This window comes from Macaca nemestrina, chromosome 5 (genome assembly GCF_043159975.1).
Source record: "Macaca nemestrina isolate mMacNem1 chromosome 5, mMacNem.hap1, whole genome shotgun sequence".
In the NCBI taxonomy this organism is placed as follows: domain Eukaryota; kingdom Metazoa; phylum Chordata; class Mammalia; order Primates; family Cercopithecidae; genus Macaca; species Macaca nemestrina.
The window spans coordinates 129,954,375-129,975,907 of record NC_092129.1 but is presented as its reverse complement, the minus strand read 5'-3'; the positions used below and the strand labels follow the sequence as shown (position 1 = coordinate 129,975,907).

The 21,533-nt window shown below is 42.4% G+C and overlaps 1 protein-coding gene and 2 long non-coding RNA genes across 11 annotated transcripts in view; 1 reads left to right on the top strand and 2 right to left on the bottom strand.

Annotated features, from left to right (window-relative positions):
• Window positions 1-8,621, bottom strand: part of LOC139363388 (uncharacterized) — a 15,390-nt gene extending 6,769 nt beyond the window's left edge. For 2 of the 5 annotated variants that reach the window (XR_011623653.1, XR_011623652.1), the window contains exons 1-2: window positions 7,686-8,620; window positions 2,417-2,526 (exon numbers count right to left, since the gene is read on the bottom strand). This is a non-coding gene — a long non-coding RNA (uncharacterized lncRNA). Of the gene's footprint in view, window positions 1-2,416; window positions 2,527-7,685 lie in introns of all 5 variants that reach the window. The other 3 variants (XR_011623650.1, XR_011623654.1, XR_011623651.1) reach the window with 3 other exon arrangements.
• Window positions 244-21,480, top strand: LOC139363389 (uncharacterized). 5 transcript variants are annotated; one of them, XR_011623656.1, is made up of 4 exons: window positions 244-470; window positions 554-1,113; window positions 2,307-3,433; window positions 21,394-21,480. It is a non-coding gene; the product is annotated as an uncharacterized lncRNA (long non-coding RNA). The 5 variants fall into 5 exon arrangements; XR_011623659.1 differs by having other exon boundaries at window positions 244-900; window positions 1,038-1,113; XR_011623658.1 differs by having other exon boundaries at window positions 244-900; window positions 980-1,113.
• On the bottom strand, window positions 13,261-21,533 carry LOC105490855 (glutathione S-transferase A3). Its single transcript, XM_011756822.3, has 6 exons — window positions 21,427-21,533; window positions 19,394-19,445; window positions 18,037-18,169; window positions 15,626-15,767; window positions 14,709-14,840; window positions 13,261-13,811 (listed from the first exon to the last, which is right to left on the bottom strand). The coding sequence occupies exons 1-6, from the start codon at window positions 21,511-21,513 to the stop codon at window positions 13,689-13,691; spliced, it is 669 nt and encodes a 222-aa protein (XP_011755124.1). The 5' UTR covers window positions 21,514-21,533; the 3' UTR covers window positions 13,261-13,688.

The window sequence follows — 21,533 nt, the reverse complement described above, 5'->3', positions numbered from 1 at the left end:
TAGCTTGCTCCGTGGAACAGAGTTGGTTGTGGATCTCTGATCACACAGGACCAGGATCTAGAGGTCATGGTGGGGCGGGGCGGGGCGGGGCGGGGTGGGGGGGGGGGGTAGGCGGGAGCAGAAAGGGTGTGCCAGCAATTAATCCAGCGTCCAGTTCAGGAAAAACCTTAGGAATGGTGGGTGGTCCTGGCAGGAGGGTGACAGAGGTGGGGTGGGGTTGGCAAGTGGGATGTGCTTGTGAGGCTGAGGACTGGGTTGTGATCATCAGCCTTAGGGCACTGAGACCCCAGAAGCCTGAGCAAGGGCTGCAGTGAGCCCTGCCCCCGTCTTCAAGTCAGACTGGAAGGAGACCAGGGAGCCTGGGTTCCTCCTTGCCTTGCCCCTCCCTCCCTCCTGCTGAACTCTTCCTGCCCGGACTCTGAACGTATCCCTGAGCTGCAGAGCTGACGTCTGGGTAACAGTGAAACGAGGTATTCATTTGTACAAAAGAAAAAAGAAAAAAAAAAAAAAACCTGACAGTGTGTGGATTTTTTGTGTGCTTGTTTATTCGTAGGATTGAGAAAGGGTGAGGCTAAAGTCCCAAGCCTTCGTGAAGCAATGGAGAAAGTGCCGTCCCGAGGTTCAGGTCCACACGGCGCTGTAAGGCTGAAGGGGCTCACTGGAAGTTCCCCTCACAGGACACCACCTCACCTGAAACCCTCTTTTTCTGCTACCATCCAGGGGACAAGATCTCCTGAGTTTGTCCAAGACTCACTCCGGAAAACCCTCAGGCAGTTACTGAGGGACTCTGGTCCGGACTGGGAAGTGTTTTTCTCAGTGACACCTCTAGAGGGCAGCACTCAACGGAATCCCAGAGACACCTCCCTGCATTTCCTCCTCAGAAGCTGGCTGGATGATCTGGTAACACTGAGGAATGCTTGGGTGTTCTCCTGGAAGCTCCTGATTTTAATCACCTGTTTACTTGTCTCCATTCTTATAGATATATAGGCTACCCGAGGGCAGAGACTGAGTTTGTCTTGTTCACTCTCTACCTCCAGAACCTCACACAGAATCTGGCACTTAGTAGGTGCACAACAACGTAATCATTGAATTAATATTCTGAGTCTTTATCAGGTGAGTATGCAGTTTCACTTTACATTCACTTTCTAATTTTATACCTTTTTATCCTCTTATTGTATAAATTTCTAACATGTATAAAAATAACACAAAAGTATAATGACCTTTCTTATACTCCTCACATAGAATCAATGATTATCAATGTTAGGGAAAAGAGTGAAACGCTGTAAAATATTTGAAGAGATTTATTCTGAGCCAAATATGAGTGACCAATGGCCCGTGATACAGTCCTCAGGAGATTCTGGGAACGTGTACTCAAGGTGATTGGGATATAGCTTAATTTTAGGGAGACATGAGACATCATTCAATTATAGAGATGTACGTTGGTTCAGTCCAGAAAGGCAGGACAACTGGAAGTGTGGGCTTCCAGGTTTTGTGTAGATTTAAAAATTTTCCAATTGGCAGTTGATTGAAAGAGTTATGATCTAAAGACCTGGGATCAATAGAAAGGAATATCTGGGTTAGGATAATACGGGGGTGTGAAGACCAGTTTTATCATGCAGGTGAAGCATCCCGGTAGCAGGCTTCAGAGAAAATAAATTGTGTCAGGTTGGTCCAAAAGTAATTACGGTTTTTACCATTGAAAGTTATGTTTCTTATCAGACTTAGAGTCTGTTCTATCAGTAATTCCAAAAGAGAGGAGGGCATGTCCAATTCCCCACTTCCCATCATGGCCTAAACTGGTTTTTCAGGTTAGCTTAGTAATGCCCTTGCTGAGAAGAGGGTCCATTCAGATGGCTGCGTCTGGGGAAGAGGCTTAGAATTTTATATTTGGTTTACACCAACTAAAGCCAATGTGTTTTCACCTACGTGCCCACCCACTTTCTCCTTGTAATGATGTGAGGAAATCCCAGATACCATATATTTTATTCTTAGATACCTCAATGTGTTTCTCTAAAACAGAAGAATGGTTTTAAGTATAGCCGTAGTACATTATCACACATGAAACATTAACAATAATTTTTTCATGACATCAAATATTCAATCGATATCTATGTTTCTAACTGTTATATAAATGCCATAATTTTTTTTATAGTTTGTTTAAATCCAAGTTCAGTTAAGGTTCACACATTTTGATTAGTTTCTTAAATGTATCTTAATGTTTATGCTCTTAGATGAAAAGATATTTTAACAATTTATTAGATCAAATTCATCATCTTTTTCTTAATAACTGCCAATTTTCATTTAAGGTACAACACTTGACAAGTCATTTAGTAAGAAACATCTCATCGTTTCTGAGGGAAAAGTATCTGGTAAGGTCAATTTTAGATCCAATTTAAGATGACCTCTCAGAACCTACCTGTACTCCAGCTGCAGCTAGGCACCACCGGATGGACTATATTCTGCCCCGTCCATTGTGGTAGTAGAGCTTGGGTTTCCCACCATGATAGCAGACTCCTGGAGGTTTCTCTAAGCATGAATGAATGAATGAATGAATGAAGCCATAGAATTAAAAATGTTCATTAGGATGTATGGTTGAAAACCACCAACAATACTGAAGATGAACCTGCCTTCTTCATGACTGGGTTGGAGGAATTCCTGGAATGTTTTCTTGGCCCAAATTGTTACCCATCGGTGGCCACCCTCAGATTCTAGCAAACCAGTCTCACGTGCCCATTGGTTAAATGTAGCCATTCTCGTCATGCTAAGAGGTGAGAGTTTGTGGTAATAATGCATATATGGAAGGTAGTGGGAAGAGGAAGAATTCAAGAACTAATATTTATTAAAAACATCCTGGTGATACTTCCCCAATGCTAGTCCCTTTTAATATGTTATATCTTTAATCCTCCTAAGTCCCATGAAATACCTATTAGTATCTCCATTTTTTGGTTAATGAAATGGAACATCAGAGAAGTGAAATGCAATGTCCACAATCACACTCTAGGTGGTGATAAACATGAAAATCCACACCCACTTCACTAAAATGAAGGCAGATCTGGAACCCACCTAGGTGAAGGCCCTGGGAACCCAGTAAGTGACGAAGAAACCAGAGGATATCATGACAAGGAGGACCAGGAAGGAGCAAAGTCACTCTTCAGCTCTTTGGCTGTTAGGCTACTGATATGGTTTGGCTCTGTGTCCCCACCTAAATCTCATCTCAAACTGTAATCCCCATAATCCCCACATGTTGAGGGATGGACCTGGTGGGAGGTGATTGGATCATGGAGGCGGTTTCCCCCATGCTGTTCTCCTGAGAGTGAGTTCTCACGAGATCTCTTGGTTTTATAAAGGGCAGTTCCCCCTTCTCTCTCTCTCTCTCTCTCTGCTGCTGCCTTGGGAAGAGATGCCTGTTTCCGCTTCACCTTCCACCATGCCTGTAAGTTTCCTGAAACCTCCCCAGCTGTGTGGAACTGTGAGTCAGTTAAAATTCTTTCATTTATAAATTACTCAGGCTCAGGGAAGTTCTTTATAGCAGTGTAAAAATGGACTAATACAGCTACGTTTGATCAAAGGGAGAAATAGGGCCTCAGACTTGCTTGACTGTAACTATGAGATCCAAATTCTTAACAGACAGAGAATCATAATTTTCTTGATTCTCTTAGAATTATATTTTCTACCTCTATAGGGTGCATTTTGTTTTATAACCTGGAAAAAGAGATGCTGCATTAATTTTGCAGGGAAAGGAAGGAGCTGGCATTTGTTCAATGTCAGTCACACACTGGCCATTCTTACAAATTTATCTTCATTTTATTCTACAAAAATCACCTAAGGTGAGTGCTGTTGTTAATGTCATTTTACAGTTGAGAGTACTGAGATTTTTTGAGTAACTTGCCCAAAGTAAGTGGTGGATCTGGGATTCAAATCCATTGCTATTCAAAACCAAAGACTGGCTGGGTGCAGTGGCTCACACCTCTAATCCCAACACTTTGGGAGGCCAAGGTGGGTGGATCACCTGAAGTCAGGAGTTCGAGACCAGCCTGGTCACATTGGTGAAACCTTGTCTCCATTAAAAATACCAAAAAATTATCCAGGCATGGTGGCGCGTGCCTGTAATTCCAGCTACTAAGGAGGCTGAGGCACAAGAACCGCTTGAACCCAGGAGGTAGAGGCTGCTGTAATCCAGCTTGGGCAACAGAGTGAGACTCTGTCTCAAAAAAGAAAAAAAAAAAAAGATTGGGACTTATTTTTTGTGTTAATGTCTCTCAAATACACATGGTAATCTTTCAGCAGACTGTGAAACCCAATACTTTAAAAGTAAGATATAAAAGAATAAAAAATACCAGAGAGCATGACATGTTGAAGAGTAAGTAATGTTTCATGAGTTTTTAGTTTCAGTTATATGTATGTTATGTGTATGGATGTTTGCATGCGTGCAGCTCATTTTGGCCATTGCAAATGGTTAGAGATAAATTTATCGGGGCTTGTCAAGGAAGTTTGATAGCCTTTGCTCTCTCCTAGCCTGCTTGGGAGGTGGAACATAGCAGAGTATCAGAGAATGTAAACCGAGTCTACCGGGACAGACCATAAATAATTTTATCATGAGTTTGAATGGAAACACCCAAGACTCATTGAAAGCAGGCATTCCAGTGCCAGGACTTAGGAACAGTGGGATTTTCTCTCCAAACCCCCAGCTCTGTAATAAAATATTAAGATTCTTCCTGCAAATTTTTGTGGTCGTCAAGGTTGGTATATTGGTACAAAAATATACTTGTCTTTACCAACAGATGTATTTCTAAAAAAGTATGTATGACTTGAATTTGGAAATCAAAATCTCTTAAATATCTACATTTTAAAATGTGGAACTCACTCTAACTTTTAGAAAGTAAAGAACTCTTTGAACATACTTAATCAACTCATCTGTCTTGTAATTAGAGACTTTGCACATTGCACTTCCCTCTCATTGGAAATGCAAATAGCATGATTCAGCAGAAGGAAAGGGAGAGTGAACCTCACCCAGAGAGTGGGTGTGTCTGTTTAATTGTTATCAACTAGAGTTCACAGAGTGACTCAAGTCGCACACTTGTACCCTTAGCCATTACTGAGGATCATGTTTCAAAGGGAAATGAATTGTTATCTTACATAGCATTTTATCATAATGCTCTTGCTTATAAGTAACATATCACCTTCCCAATATGAGGTTTCCAAAAGCCAGACAAGACTGAGACAAACTTGACACAGAGCTTGGCTGGGTGAACAGAATTTGAGAACCAGAGAGGCTCAAAGGTTTGCCATGAGTCACACACACGTGCTCCTCATTCATGGTCAATACCTAGGGAGTGTGTCTACCTTCTGCAACAACCCTGGGAAATGGCTCCTAATATCCTAATGAAAGATGGGCACACTGAGGTTCAAGAGCTAAAGCGACTGGCCCACGCTGCACACTTGGTGCCTGTTGGGTCAGCCTGAACTCCTTCTAATTGCAGGTCCAGAGCTTTTCCACTCCACCCTATAAGCTGGCTCTGCTTCTGTCTGAGAAATTGTTTCATATTTTCCCATTCAGACTCCATTAGCCAGCTAAAGGTTTAAAGGCAAGGGCAAGAGACAAACATCTGAATCTTGAGTTCCTTTCTGTTAGCAACTTTTCAGGAGCTTGATTAGAACAAAAAATTAATGAAACTGTGCCTTTCCCTGATATGACAACCTAAAAACCTGAGTTGAGGACTAGTGTATTTACCTCAATTAGAAAATGAGCTTGTATTGAAAGAAATATAACCTATGATAATCCCAGTAGTAAATTAAAAGAGTTAGGTCTCTGGGTGGTCCTAATTACACTGTTTCTTGTCAGAGAGAAGGTAGACTGAGATAAACCACAACTCCTTCCATTATGGGGTTCATAAACTCAGCAGGCTCTCTGAATTCTGAGTTTAATTTTCTTTTTTCAAAATAGGGATTGTTGGCCAGGTGTGGTGGTTCACGCCTGTACTCCCAGCACTTTGGGAGGCCGAGATGGGCAGATCATTTAAGATCAGGAGTTGGAGACCAACCAGGCTAACATGGTGAAACCCCATCTCTACTAAAAATAAAAAAATTAGCCAGGTGTGGTGGCGGGCACCTGTAGTCCCAGCTGCTAGGGAGGCTGAGGCAGGAGAATTTCTTGAACCCGGGAGATGGAGGTACAGTGAGCTGAGATTGCACCACTGCACTCCAGCCTGGGTGACACAGAGAGATTCTTTCTAAAATAAACAAACAAAACATAGGGATTTCCATACCTATTTTTGAGGGCTGTTGAGAAAGTTAAATGAAATAATTGATCTGGTTTGGCTCTGTGTCCCCACCCAAATCTCATCTCAAATTGTAATCCCTATAATCCCCTCATGTTGAGGAAGAGACCTGGTGGAGGTGATTGGATCTTGGGGGCGGTTTCCCCCATGCTGATCTCACAATAGTGAGTTCTCGTGAGATCTGATGGTTTTATAAGCGGTGGTTTCTCCCGCTCTCTCCTTTTCCTGCTGCATTGTGAAGAAGGTACTTCCTTCTCCTTCACCTTCCACCATGATTGTTAAGTTTCCTTAGGCCTCCCCAGCCATGCAGAATTGTGAGTCAATTAAACCACTTTTCTTTATAAATTACCCAGTTTCGGGTATTTTTTATAGCAGTGTGAAAACAGACTAATAAAATAATGTGCATAAAATTCATAATGGGAACCGAGTAATGACAGTGTCCTCCGACCCCCACTTCTTGGGATGTGGATGAGTCTCTCTGAACACATTGGGTAGTACCGGGGTCTCCTCTCTCTCTCTCTGTCTCTCTTAACCCATCAAGCTCTGGTAAAAAAAAAAGATTTTATGTATATCCAGATTTTTTTCCAAAGAAGTCATACAATGGGTCTTTTCTATAAAGCTCCTGTACAGAGGTTAATGATATTCACTAATCCAGTCAACCTGGGTGATATGGTTTGGCTGTGTCTCCATCCAGATCTCATCTTGAATTGTAGCTCTCATGATTCCCGCGTGTCACGGGAGGAACCCAGAGAGAGATAATTGACTCATGGGGGTGGGTCTTTCCATGCTGTTCTGATAGTGAGTAAGCCTCGCGAGATCTGTAGATTTTATAAAGGGGAGCTCCCCTGTACACACTCTCTTGCCTGCTGCCATGTAAGAGGTCCCTTTACTCTTCCTTCGTCTTCTGCCATGATTGTGAGGCCTCCCACCCACGTGAAACTATGAGTCCATTAAACCTTTTTACTTTATAAGTGACTCAGTCTCAGGTATGTCTTTATTAGCAGCATGAGAACAGACTAATACACTGGATTAACAGGAAGTTTTCAGTGAAGGTTCAAGGAGGCCTGACCCGTCGTTAACACAGTCTTGCTTAACTCCTAGACTGCAGCAGACCCCTGGTTCCCAGGTTGTTTTTTAACCTTGAAAAAGAGATAATTTATATCCCAGAAAAAGACTCCCATACCCTGCACCTGGTGGGCCTCTCTCCTCAGACTAGGCCCAGTTACCACTCACCCCCTGCTCAGGGCAGTCTGAGCCTTTCCTACTGCCAGGCCCCCTTTGCATGAACTCCAGCCATGCATGTGGGAGCCCCACTGCCTCTCTCCAGCTATTCATAGCTCTTGAGCAGGTTCTCACTCTTAATACTTGATGAAAACAGTCACTTCTCTACACCATCCTGTTACTTACCTGAAATGCAGACATTTTGCTGATCCTTTCTCAATTCCTTGTTTCTGGAGTGTTCGCCTCTTTTAAAAACAGTTTCAGTGTCTCAAGCAATGATGATGGCTTGTAGCAAAAAATATTTGGTCTGATTTGGTCCTTACTCTAAAGGGTTTAAATCTAGTCAGAAAAATAGCTTTGTGGGGCCAGGTGTGGTGGCTCTTGCCTCTAATTGCAGCACTTTCAGAGGCCGAGACAGGTGATCACTTGAGCCCAGGAGTTCGAGACCAGCCTGCGCAACATGGTGAAACCTCACCTCTACCAAAAATGCCAAAAAAAAAAATTGCCTGGCATGGTGGCATGTGCCTGTAGTCCCAGCTACTAGGGAGGGTGAAGTGGGAGAATCACTTGAATCCAGGAGGTGGAGGTTGCAGTGAGCCTAGATCATGCCACTGTACCCCACCGTGGGTGACAGCAAGACTGTCTCAAAAAAAAAAAAAAAAAAAAAAGAGAGAAAAGAAAAAAGAAAAACAGGCTTGTGGACAACTAACAGAACAGAATGTGCTTAGCAGTGACTTCATTTTAATGGGTTCCTGAAAATTCCAACCCAAGAATCATAATTCTCTTAGCCAAGCAAATCAGAGCAAGGGGAAAATGCTGCCAGACTCAGAAAAAGCTGAGGACCCAGTCTTTTCTGCCCAGGTGGGCTCCTTTTTTCCACAGTAGCATCTCAATCTGCAGGTTCAGTGGATTTTGTACCTCCCAGATGTCTGCTTTCCTACCCTTCAAAGTAGGATCACTCATCTGTATTTACACATTGCTCTCTGTAACCTCTTGCAACTCTCATTTCAGCATCTTCTCACATGGGTGCTATATTTCTTTCCTGTGAATTATTTTATAGCTTGCATAGCTCTCAAATCTGGATCCAAAAAGAGGATCTCACTGAAACTCCTGGTCTTCCTTTTATAACATCTCCTGCCCCTCAATATTAAACATTTATTCCAGGCCGTCGTCGACTCTTGCACTCTAATGACATCATACATTCTAGTCAGATGCCTTTTGGCACTTCTTAGAAACTAGTTGTACGCTCGAATGACTATGTAGTTCTCCTATCAGGACTTCTGACTTTTAACACTTTGAAAAGTCATGCAGTCAAGTGATTCTAAACGAGGAGAGATTTTACTCCCCTATCCCATTCAGCAATGTCTGCAGACATTTTTGGTTGTCACAACTTGGGGGTACGTAGTGCTGCAAGATCAGGTAGGTAGAGGCCAGTGATGCCTTGAAATGTCCTCTCATGCACAAGGCAGCTCTTGCACACAAATAATTACCCAACCCAAGGGATGCCAAGGGTGAGAGACTTTTTCTTAGCTATTTTCTAGCTTTGTCATGAGTTGGTTGAACCCCAGAGAGAGCATGTGACTTGTCATCCCATTAATTAGTAGCAAAGACTAAATTAGATTCTAGTTTTCCTGACATTCAGAGACTAATTTATTCTAATAGGAATAGCACTGCTATACATTTTAGTGGTCACAGAGATTTCTCCAATTTCCACTTTCGAGCTTGCTTGATGTGAAAATTAAATAATATAGAAAAAATTAAATAGAAAAATTAAATAATAGAATCATGAAAATGGGTCAACGAATCCTGATTGTCAGACTCAATTTTCTGCAGTTCAAGCAGAATTACTAAAGAAATGGGATTGTTCCACTAAGTAGGCACAGAAGGAGTAAGGAAGGAGGAATTTGGAAAGAGCAGGGTTTTCGGACAAATGTTCAACTGGGCAAAGGACAAGGATTAACAAATAATCATTGAATCAGGATGTAAAAATTCACAAGAAGGGCATTCTTGTTCTTAATTTTTTTCATCATAAATCTAGGTCATCTTGCTTTATAAAACTAAACGTTCTACAGACTTAGATTAACCTGCAAGTTCTACACAGTGCCTCACAGAAGATTTTGCCTGCCCTTTGGAGCATAACAACCTTAAAGTAATATTGAAAAGTCAGTGGCGTCAACACTTGGCAACAAATCACAAAGCACTTCCGGAAGCAAGCACAAATGTGTGTGATATCTACCATCAAGTTGTAAATTACAATTGTGTTTGGTAGGTATTGGTGGCTCTTTCCTCAGCAGGAGATGGAGATTTGGAGAAACAACTGCAGACGTGGCACTGTGCAGATACATGTCTCTTTCACTGGTCATTGGGAGTCCCAGGTCTGTGATCTTGCCAAATTTTCATTCGCAACAATGGTGTATTGACTGCTTGTCTAGAGAAAGCAACTTTGGCACAAACACCTGTGTTTCTTCTGGCACTGCTCATATTCTCAGATTATCTAAAATGGCACCATCACTTTTTTTTTTTTACCTTAGATCATTAACTTTTTTCCTATTATTATATACTCATGCCCTAGTTTTATAAATTTTTCATTTTTACATTTCTGTAATGATCGTGAACATTATCAGAAACAAAATGAAGTTACTAATGTTAAGAAAACCTTGACAAACAGAGTTGAAAAAGCCATGAAGAGAAGGTTTTCATTCTTTTATGTCAGATAAGAAAAAAAAGTTACAAAAAACATAATCTTGCACAAAGGTTATCACAGCATTGTACAAAAAACTTCTGCAAGGACATCTGACCAGCAACTGCCAGTTCAAACTTGGCCTGACGTCACCCTTGTTATTGACGTTTGTAGTGAATGATAAGTATTTTATAAATTTATTTAATCCTTTTCATTGTTTTCTTAAAAAACCTTTGTCTTCCTTTATCTCCCTAAGTATATGCGTGGTTTACTATGTAATTTACTCATTACAAAACTTTATTCCCAAATAAATATCTTTTATTTTAGAGTCTCTTTCTGTTAATTGAGTTGACACAATGTATCCAAAAGCAGCTGAATGCACAACTCGAACTCTCATCCAAGCACACAAAGAAGGCACTGATGTGAGTATTAAACAGATTTGTTTTTATTGTGTGAAGGATACATTTAAAAGTATTTTTCTGGTGACCTAGATGAGAGGATATGAGGCAGTGTGAGAAGATTTACAAGATCAGTGCTTAGTTTGTTAAAGGCTGTCACGCTCATAGTTCAACAGCTTAATTTAAGGTCCTAATGCGTTTATAAGCTACATGTTCCTTTCCATAGCTCCCTCCCATTGAAAGAGATACAGTCAATTTAGCAAAAAGCCACTCCCACAAGTTTCAGGGTCACAGGACTGCCTACTAGATTCTAAGAAAAATGGCAAGTCATCCTCTTATCACAAGGTAACTGGTTAATATGTTCCTTTTCAGGGTTGGCAATAAAAGTTTAACAAAACATTTCAGCAGATTTTGCTCTCTTTGCAAGTCAGCAGAAACTGGCTTTTTGCAGATGCTCACTTTTCATGACTTGAATGTAAGGACTAAGGCAGATGAGAAATCTCTGCTGGGAGCATAGCTGGGAAGGGATGTCTGTGAAGGGCAGGTCGATGGCCCTCTGGAAGGCTTCTCTTACTGGGTTGCCACATAAAATGCAGGGAACCCAGGAAAATGTGCAATTCAGGCAAATAATCAATATCTTTTTACTATAAGTATGTCCCAAGCACTGTAGGTAATATGATTATACAAAAATAGTATTGATTGTTCATCTGAATTTCATATTTACTTCGGTGTCTTGTATTTTATCTGCCAAATCTAGCCACCCTATTTGCATACTCTTTCCTCTCTGCATCACTCAGGTCATCCTTCATGACCTCTGGGCCTTTGCACATGGTAATTGTCCTGACTGGAATGCACTACTTTCACCTACTACGGTATTTTCTCTACTGTGTCTTCTTACCCTATGCTGTTTTCACATGACGTATTCAATATCAGCTTCCTCACTAGACCCTGAGTTCCTGAGGGAAAAGCCTTCTTCCCCTTGTTTAATTCCATTCCTCATTGTCTGGCACAAAACCTGGTCATTGTAGGAGCTCCTAAAATACGAAAGTTTTTTAATTTACATGGAAAAATTCTAGCAAATACAAAAGTAGACAGAATAACATAACAAAGTTGAAAGTACCCATGACCTGGATTCACCAATTGACAAAAACCTTTCTTCATCTACACCATGCAGTGGGTTATGTTGGCCCCCACAGAAGATAGGTCCATATCCAAACCCCTGGGTCCTGTAAATATGACCGTATTTGGAAAAAGGCTCTTTGCAGATGAAGTTAAGGAACTTGAGATGAGACCATCCCGATATATCTAAATAGGCCCTAAATCCAATAAGAAGTGTACCCACAACAGAGAAGACAGACACACAGAGGGTGAGGTGCTGGAAGCCCCAGGCAGAAAGTAGAGTGATGTGGCCAAGATCCAAGAAAGTCCAGAAATGTCAACAGCCCCCAGAAGCTGTAGGAGGCAGGGAAGGATTGTTCGCTAGAGCTTCCAGAAGAATGTGGCCCTCACAACTTGACTTCAGATTTCTTGGCCTTCAGAATTTCTGTTGTTTCAAGCCACCTTGTTTGTAGGAATCTGTGACAAGAGCCACAAGAAAACAGTACAAACTTCCCACTACCAAGGGATTCTTTTGAAGCAATTTCCAGACAGCATATCATTTCTTTGGTAAATACTAGTATTTATCTCTAGAAAGGAAGAACTACTTGTTGAAACATGATCACACAATTCTCTTATCATATTAAAATTCTATAATTTCCTAGATTCATCAAAGCTTCAGCATTCTAGTTCATGTAAGTGTCCCATACCTGCGCTCACAGTACAAGGGAGCAGACACAGTGGCCCTCAGGTGTTGTTAGAGGCTCAATGGGGCTGTGAGGAGGGCACAGAGAACAGCCCAGTGCTCCTGAAAAGCAACAGGGTAGACTTAATTGTGGCCACTGGGAAGGAGCTTGCCAGGCAGGGCTAGCAAATGCACCCAGGCAGGAGGGCAGGAGGCCCCACCATGCTCAGAGGGTTGATTGGGCTGAAGATCAGGGAGTGAGGATGGGTGTGAGGATGCATTCTACATGCAGTCAGGACTCACTGAAGAATTCTGTGATATTCAGATTTGCATTTCAGAAAAACTACTCTGGTTGTAAGTGGAGAAGAGACTAGAGCAAAGTGAAGCTGCAGGTAGGAAGCCTGTGTGTCTGTCTGCTCTCTCACCCACGTCTGCCAACTGTGGGGAAGCTCACTCTAACAGGAGAACTCAAATTGCAGAGCCCAGGTGTCCTGGGAGAGAGTAACATTATAGGCCCAGTAGGGGCTGAAACTAGAAAGCACTCCTAATCTAAGCATTCTGGCACAATGACACACCAGGGAAAAATGATTTTGCATATAGTTATTTGTATGTAATTCACATATACCATCTGTATCTTGGCAGCCCAGGTCTGAGTAGCATTGAGGGAACTGAGGGAAGGTTCATGCTTGGGTCCCCACAGAGCCTTAAGGAGCAGTGTGAGGATGAGCCAGGAGCACACACACTGTAAGGGGCAACAGGGTGGCCTGAGAGCAGAGGATGGGTCTGTTTGCTCTTCAATATTTCCTCACCTCCTAGAAAACAGGAATCCACAGCAGACAGAATCGTTGTTTTGAAAATGCAGGAGAAAGAACGCTTTTATCAGAAATAAAATGACTGTCCAGGAAAAGAAGAAAATGTCTTTATGCCATTCCCCAGAATGGTAACTCTTCTCCTGTGCATACCTGAAAATGTCGGAAGCGCATTTCTACATTGACATTTTAATAAATTGTATGACAAATGTTACAGGATAATTCTTGGTAAAAGTCAAACAAATCATATAACCTACATTTCACATTTTCACTAAATTTTTAATTTCAAGAAAGAGACAGGTTAGGAGGAGATTAGAAATCTGAATTCATATCAGATCCTAATGAAAAGGTTTAAATTTTAACTAAGTTGGCAAATAGGAGTTTTTATTATTTAATTAGCATGTAATTGGAAAGGGTTCATTAGCTTTACAAGAGGCACAGTCAACACTTAAGTAAAGCACTTCATTGTTGCAAACTTTAGAATACTGGTCTTGCATGTTCTTGGCCTCCATGGCTGCTTTATTAAAATCTGAAAATCTTTCTGGCTTCTTCTAAAGCTTTTGCATCTGGGGGAGGTTTCCTTGGGCTGCCAGGCTGTAGAAACTTCTTCACCGTGGGCATGTTGCTGATTCTGGTTTTCAGGGCCTGTAATTCACAAAGCACAGCCTCAGAGTGAAGCCAGGGCCTGCCATTACCGTTTATACCGCCCAGGGAATCTGATCCCTCCTGCCAAAGACCAAGCAAGTCCCCTCCATCAGCACCAGCATGGAAGCAGAAACAGACACCCAGTGAGAAATGAAGATAAGAGGAAGGACATGTAGCTCACTTTATTTTCCCCAAAGATGTCTTAAGCTTTTAATCAGTTCAGTCATCCCTATCTTTCTCCTTAAATATTAATCCTGTAGATTAGTGAATCTTGTATAAGACAAGAAAAAATAATGTGCCCAAGAGATATCAACACAGATCAGTCTCTAAGCAGAAGTGAAAATACAGAGAAATTAGTTAGAAGGTAAAATGTTATAGAAAATATTAAAGTCAAACCATGGGACCACCTTTTCTCAGTGATAGATACAGGGTTGGGGGCAGTGTGGTTGGTGAGCTGTGCAGAGAGGAACACAATTATCTGACAGCTCCTGCTGGCCACCCTGGCCAGAGCCTAAGGAAGGAACCAGATGGAAAGGGCCCTCTCAGACTAACTCAGTGTGGGAACACAAGGACAGTCTTGGGATAAAGGGCATCACAGAAAACTCAGGAACAGACCACAGAGGAATGGGGGAGGGAGGAAGATGCTGGGCCCTGGGTCCTTTCCATGATAAAAGGCAAAATACTTTTCATGGGGTAGCATGCACCACAAATTTCCTTTCCATAACAGGAGTCTTTCATGCCTCAAAATTGGAATCTGGAAGCTCATTTTGGAGACCTGGGGGTAGTGAAGGCCTGAAAAAGGCTGGGGTCAGAACATGGCCAGTCCAAGGACCCAGATACTAGACCCCAAGATGGGACATGTGGAGCTGCCTCTCTGAAGGCTGTGAAATGGGTCACCTTCAGCAGTGGGAAGCTGGAGATAAGGCTGGAGTCAAGCTCTTCCACATAGTAGAGAAGTTCCACCAGGCTAATGTCAGCCCGGCTCAGCTTGTTGCCAACAAGGTAATCTTGTCCATGGCTCTGTAACACCTGGAGAATTTGAGACATCAGATCAGAAACACATGCCCACCCAGGCTGGGACCCCTGCTTCTCCCTGAGTCTTTCCAGCCTGACATTCCCACCTGTGTGGCCTAACTGGATGGTGTGAAGGTCCAGGCCTTTATGTTCCCTGATTGAATGAGGGAGCAAGAATGTGGCTCTAGCTCACTCCTGGGTTGGAGCCCAGGCTCCATTTTCTCTTCTCATTCCGCATCACTGTGGCATCCACACCACCCACCCTGCTTGCATTTTCCACATGGGCCAGGGTTTTAGCATCTGCTGCTGCATGTTCTCTCTGCCCCAGGCCCTACAGTGTGTAGCCCTGACATTCAGGATGTGGCTCTACACTCTGCTCTCTCCCTCTCCAATCTGTCTTGGGCAATGACTCCACCTTCATGACAGCACTCTTCCTCCAGGAGTAGACTATTTCAGAGTCTTCATTTCTCCATATGTTCCATAGACTCAACAGCAACCTCTATGTGATTCAGAGCCTTCCACAGCCCACGTTCTACTTACAAACAAAATTTTGTTGAATAGAGAATTCTATACTGGAGTCTAGTAAATTGAAATTTTGCTGGAAAATTATAACTTGGAGATAAGTGGTATCTTTGCTCCTCTAAGTCAATTTTCATAAAATGCCTTGAGAGTCAGAGAGCTGCATTGGTGTTCAGGAAGTCTCACTGAAAGTAAAGGTCAGTGCCCCAGGAATGCCCAGCCACTATTTTTCTACTGGCCTCTAAACTCAGTGCCCCAAAATGCTGAACAGCTTCACTTACTTTTTCGAAGGCAGGGAAGTAGCGATTTTTTGTTTTCTCTTTGATCAAGGCAATCTTGGCATCTTTTTCCTCAGGTCGACATAAGGGCAGAAGAAGGATCATTTCATTCAAATCTGCCATACCTTCCGTATACATATCAATTCTGAAAGACAAAAACAGCCAAAGCATCAAATGCCTCTTGCCTTAGATTTTGTAGGTTTATAAAAACCTAAGAGAATAGAGGGTCAGATGGTGGCAAAGTAATTCATCTCCAGTGGGTGCCTTTTATATTCTAGTCAGTATGCTCTGATTTTTGCATGTATATTGACATTTCCTTCCTTCTTTCTCTCTTTCTTTTTTTTTTTTTTGAGATGGAGTTTCCCTTGTTCTCCAAGCCGGAGTGAAGTTACACAATCTTGGCTCACTGCAACCTTTGCCTCCAGGGTTCAAGGGATTCTCCTGCCTCAGCCTCCTGAGTAGCTAAGCTTACAGATGCCTGCCAATATGCCCAGATAATTTTTGTATTTTTAGTAGAGAGAGGGTTTCGCCATGTTGGCCAGGCTGGTCACGAACTCCTGACCTCACGTGATCCACCCGCCTTGGCCTCCCAAAGTGCTAGGATTACAGGCATGAGCCACCATGCCCGGCTGCCATTTATTTCTTAAAACAACTTATCGAGGTAGATATATCTCTAAAATCTTTGCTATGCACATGACCAAATACAGGTACAAAGAGCATCGGTGACCTGTCTACAGTCACAGTCATGAGAGAAATTGGTGGAATCACTGCCAGTACCCACCAATGCTGTGCCAGGATAGATCATCTTTATTATGGTTTGTTCTGTGCATAAATTTAGTGTGAGTCAAATTGTCAAAGACCTGCCTACTGAGTAATCCCAAGAGAGTCCCTGGCACAGCCATCTCTGTCATGTTCCTCATCCTGTCTCATCATTTTATATCTCCCAGGCCCACTTCTGTGCCCAATATTACCAGTTTTTCCCGTAACTCCCATGAAACATAATTCTACAGCCCTCTCCATGTGCTGTTGCCTGACTCTAGCCACATGTGCATTACTTGAGACCCCACCTAAAAGATCCCCTTCTTTGGTGAAATTCTTTACACAGTTACAACCAGGACATATTTTAGGAGACCTTTTTTTCTTTTGTGTTTAACTGGGGTTTCTACAGTACTTTTTAAAACAACAGTTTTATTGATGTGGAGTTACATATTATAGTTGTCACCCATTAAATTATACTATTCAGTCACTTTTAGTACATTTACAGAATTCTGCAAATACCATCACACTCTAATTCTAGAATATTTTTATCACCCTGATAAGGACATGTGTACCCATTGAGTATTCATTTTCCCTAAACCCCAAACCCTTTAGCTTCAGGCAACCACTCGTCTACTTGCTGCCTCTACGGGTTTGAATATTCTAGACATTTCATACACACAATCCTACAATATGTGGCCTTCTGTGTCTAATTTCTTTCACGTAACGTGTCTTTAAGGCTCAACTTTCTTGTAGCATGCATCAGTACTTCATTTCTTTTCATGACTAAATATTGTTCCATTGCATGGAAAGTGGGCTAAGGCACACTTTGTTCCTCCGTTTATTGGTTGATAGACATTTGGGTTGTTTCTACTTTTTGAATACCATGAAAATTGCTGTTATTTGCACTGTATGTTTATGTACAAGATTTGGTACGGACGTATTTTGATTCTTTTGGTATATACCTAGTAGAGGAGTTGCTGGGTCATTGGTAACTTTACATTAAACTTTTTGAAGTTTCACATAGGATGTTATTTAGCATCAGGCAGCCCTATGGCAACAGTGAGAAGACCCCATGGCTTTGCTGGTATTCTATAAATCTAGCTGCTTCAGCCTTGAATCAATGTGTCAGGGTAACCCCAGAGTTCTGGGTGCCAGCCTCTACTAGCCCTGCTCAAGTTTACCAGTCCATATAATTGGCTGGTAACTTGGGTTCCTGGTCATCATTCTTGGAATAACTGGGACCTGATATTCAGCTTCTTTGCAATCTTCCCTCCCCAGGCCTTCATCTACAGACTCTCAAACATTCTATGCCTGTCCTAAGCTGTTGGCTGGAGTCCAGCCTCTGAAGGCCTGACCACCTGGAATCATGATTCCCCAACCCCCTCAGTTCATAGGGTTTGTGAGTGTTTGGAAACCTTTGTCAGGGTGCTGGATCCATGGTCTGCATCATCTTCTAGAATCACCCTTGCCTGAACCCTCCCCATGTCCACTGTTCCCTCATCTCCATGGGACTCTGCAATACTGAACCTTAGTATGTATGCCCAAGGCCCAGCCTCCTGCTAGTCATGATGCCCTGCCATGGTCCCACCCACTCAGGGAAGGACCTAAATCACTCTGTGTTCTCTGTGGATGGAAGAACAGAAAATATACCGTACAAGGCTCTCTCCTTTATGTCTTTCCCGTAGAGGTTGTATTTGCTGGCAATGTAGTTGAGAATGGCTCTGGTCTGCACCAGCTTCATCCCATCAATCTCAACCATTGGTACTTGCTGGAACATCAAACTCCCATCTTTAGAAAGAAGGAAAAAAAAAAAGGAGCATGAAATTTCTATGAATCCCACTATTTCAGAAATAGAAGATGATAGTTGAAATGACTGAGGTTATAAAATGAAAAAGAAATTATTGCCTATTAACCTCCAAAATGAAATAGTATTTTGATTTTAGCTGCCTGTAGTTCTTTTTCCGATCTGATTCCTTTTACCTCTTAGCCTGTTATTACATCTATGCTTTTATCCCCCATCCAGGTACATAGTAGGTCCCTTGTATTTTTCTTGCATTGATTTATCTTCATGATATTTTAGGAAAAAGTTGAGACAGGTTACAATGGGAGTGCCAGGAAGATGTCATTTAAAATGAGAACTTCCCAGGGTAAGTCTCACGGTATCCATGGCCTTTAAAGTAGGTTCTGAGACACGATTTTATGTAGAGGCCCCTTTCTGTGTTGTTCCAAGCCTACAATATTACTACAATATGACCTTGTCACATGACCCATGAAAGAAAACAACTCAAGGTAATGGCCACATCTATTTCTATTCTTTTCGTCTTATTAATGTTCTTGTGTGTCCTTGGATGGGGAAGTCTGTGTGGGATCCTGAGCTGATGACCACAGCTCATTCACGGTGCCCCAAGCATGAAAACAAGGAAAGGGCATTCTCAGGGCACTGGGGGTGGTTCCTCTAGCAAATACTCTGAGAGGTCTGGCCTTTTAGCCTGGAGAGAGTTACCAGATCTGTTCAGGGAGCCACATCCCTTCCACTTTAACCACTTTCTCCCTCTCCACCAACGCAACTACCACCCTACACACACACATAGGCATCACCTGGTGTTAAAATCTTCAACTATGGCCAGGCGCAGTGGCTCACGCCTGTAATCCCAGCACTTTGGGAGGCCGAGGCAGGCAGATCACGAGGTCAGGAGATAGAGACCATCCTGGCTAACACGGTGGAACCCTGTCTCTACTAAAAAAAAAAAATAATAATAAAAAATAAAAAACTAGCTTGGCATGGTGTCGGGCGCCTGTAGTCCCAGTTACTCGGGAGGCTGAGGCAGGAGAATGGCATGAACCCGGGAGGCAGAGCTTGCAGTGAGCCGAGATCGCGCCACTGCACTCCAGCCTGGGCAACAGAGCCAGTCTCTGTCTCAAACAAACAAACAAACAAAAAAATCTTCAACTGTACCTTCTCTACTAGATACCAGATACCCTCATCAGAGGCACTTAGAGACTTGATCTTACCATTTCTTAACTTTTCCAAATCTTCTGCAGATTCTATAAATTTCTCTTCAAACTGGAAGCAGAAACAGTAAATGGGTTCTTGTTAGTTTGTTCCATAGCATCATAGACTTGTGACCTTGAATGGCCCCCATCTGGTACATAATTTGGAGAACATAAGATGTCTGAGTTTGGCAGGGGATACAGAAGAAGTTCGTCATGGCTGCTTGGAAATTTAGATTAGATCCCTCAAGAAACAGGCATGAGTCAGACCATATAACTGCTCAATCTTCTTTTTCATTTATTTCTTTTTTTGAGACCAAGTCTTACTTTGTCGCCCAGGCTTGAGTACAGTGGTGTGATCACGGCTCATTGCAGCCTTGATCTACCAGGCCCAAGTGACCCTCCCACCTCAGCCACCTGAGTAGCTGGGACGATATTTATGCACCATCACATCCAGCTAATTTTTTATTTCTATTTTGTAGTGCTGGGGTCTCACTATGGGGTCTAGACTCATTTTGAACTCCTGGGTTCAAGCAATCCTCCCCCATCGGCCTCCCAAAGTGCTGGGATTAAAGGTGTGACCCACTGCTCCTGGCCTGCTCCGTCTTTTAGTTCACTTCACCTCCCCACGGTCTCACAAATGTCCATGATTAGGGAGGGAACATCACTGGAGAAAAGGCACTGAGCTGCAGAACTGATGTCTGGGTGACAGTGAAACAGCGTATTCATTTGTACAAAGAAAACAACCTGGAATGGCAGTGTTTGGATTTCTTATGTGCTTGTTTCCTCATCGGATTGAGAAAGGGTGAGGCTAAAGTTTGAAGCCCTCGTGAAGCAATGGAGAAAGCGCCATCCCAAGGTTCAGGTCCACGTGGCGCTGTGAAGCTGAAGGGGCGCGCTAGAAGTTCCACCTCACCTGAAACCCTCCTTTTCTGCTGACACCCGAGGGACAAGATCTTCTGAGTTTTTCTATTACTTTCTCTGGAGGAAAACCCTCAGGCAGTTACTGAGGGACTCTTGTCTGGACTGGGAAGTGTTTTTCTCAGTGACACCTCTAGAGGGCAGCACTTAGCGGAGTCCCACAGACACCTCCCAGCATTTCCTGCTCAAACACTGGAAGGATGGCCTGGTAGCACTGGGGAATGCTTGGGTGTTCTAGAAGCCCCCACTCCTGATTTTAATCACCTGTTTACTTATCTGAGTCCTCGTAAACATGTATGTGGTCTGCCTCAGGGCAGGAATTGTGTCTGCCTTTTTCACTGTCAGTCCTCAAGACAGAACTTGGCACTTAGTAGGTGCACAACAAAATAACTGCTGACTGAATATGCTCAGTCTTTAACAGGCAGTTTGTTACAATCCACTCCCTCCCTGCCTTTATTGTGATTTATAGTTTATGTTTAATGACACTTAGTTTCTTATGTGCTTACCATTTTATTGTATAAATTTCTCATATGTATATAAAATACACATAAAATACAACAGTCCTCTTTGTTTCAATCATCTAGCTGCAATAATCCCCAACCCAAGCCAGTCTTTCATTTGTATGCCCAGCTTCTCTCCTCCTCTAGTCATAATATGAAACAAATCTGAGGCATCATATTACCTCATCCTAAATACTTTAGTGTGTATCTCTGAAACATAACAGAAACATCATACCTAACATCACAAAATCACACTAAAAATTTAACAATAATTCTTTAATATTATCTAATATTCAATCAATATTCAGGTTCCTGATTGTTATGTGTCATAAGTTATATTTTATAGTTTGTTTAAACCCTAATGCAAATAAGGTCCACTCATTGTGATTAGTTGATGATTCTTTTCAAAATATATTTTCATTGTTCATGTCTTCTTTTTCATTTGCTCTTTGATGGACAGATTTTTAAAATTTCATTTGGTAAAATTTGTCCATTTTAAAAAAAATAACTGGGGATGTTTTTATTGGAGGCCAAAATATTCACAGGTCACTAGTATGGAAGTCTCTTGGCTTACTAAAACATTTTGATACAATCAATTAGGTCCAACTTAAGATGACCTAACTCAGAACATACCTCCACTCCAGCTGCAGCCAAGAGCCACCGGATGGGCTCCATTCTGCCCCGTCCGTTGAAGTAGTGAAGCTTGGGCTTCCCCGCCATGGTAACAGTCTCTTGGTTTC

Excerpts from the sequence above, each read along its gene's own strand:
- LOC105490855 (XM_011756822.3), bottom strand. The coding sequence starts at position 21,513 with ATGGCGGGGAAGCCCAAGCTTCACTACTTCAACGGACGGGGCAGAATG. Across the intron at positions 19,446-21,426 it reads TGGCTGCAGCTGGAGTGGAG|TTTGAAGAGAAATTTATAGA; the intron begins GTATGTTCTGAG and ends TTCTGCTTCCAG. Across the intron at positions 14,841-15,625 it reads ACTTCCCTGCCTTCGAAAAA|GTGTTACAGAGCCATGGACA; the intron begins GTAAGTGAAGCT and ends CAAATTCTCCAG.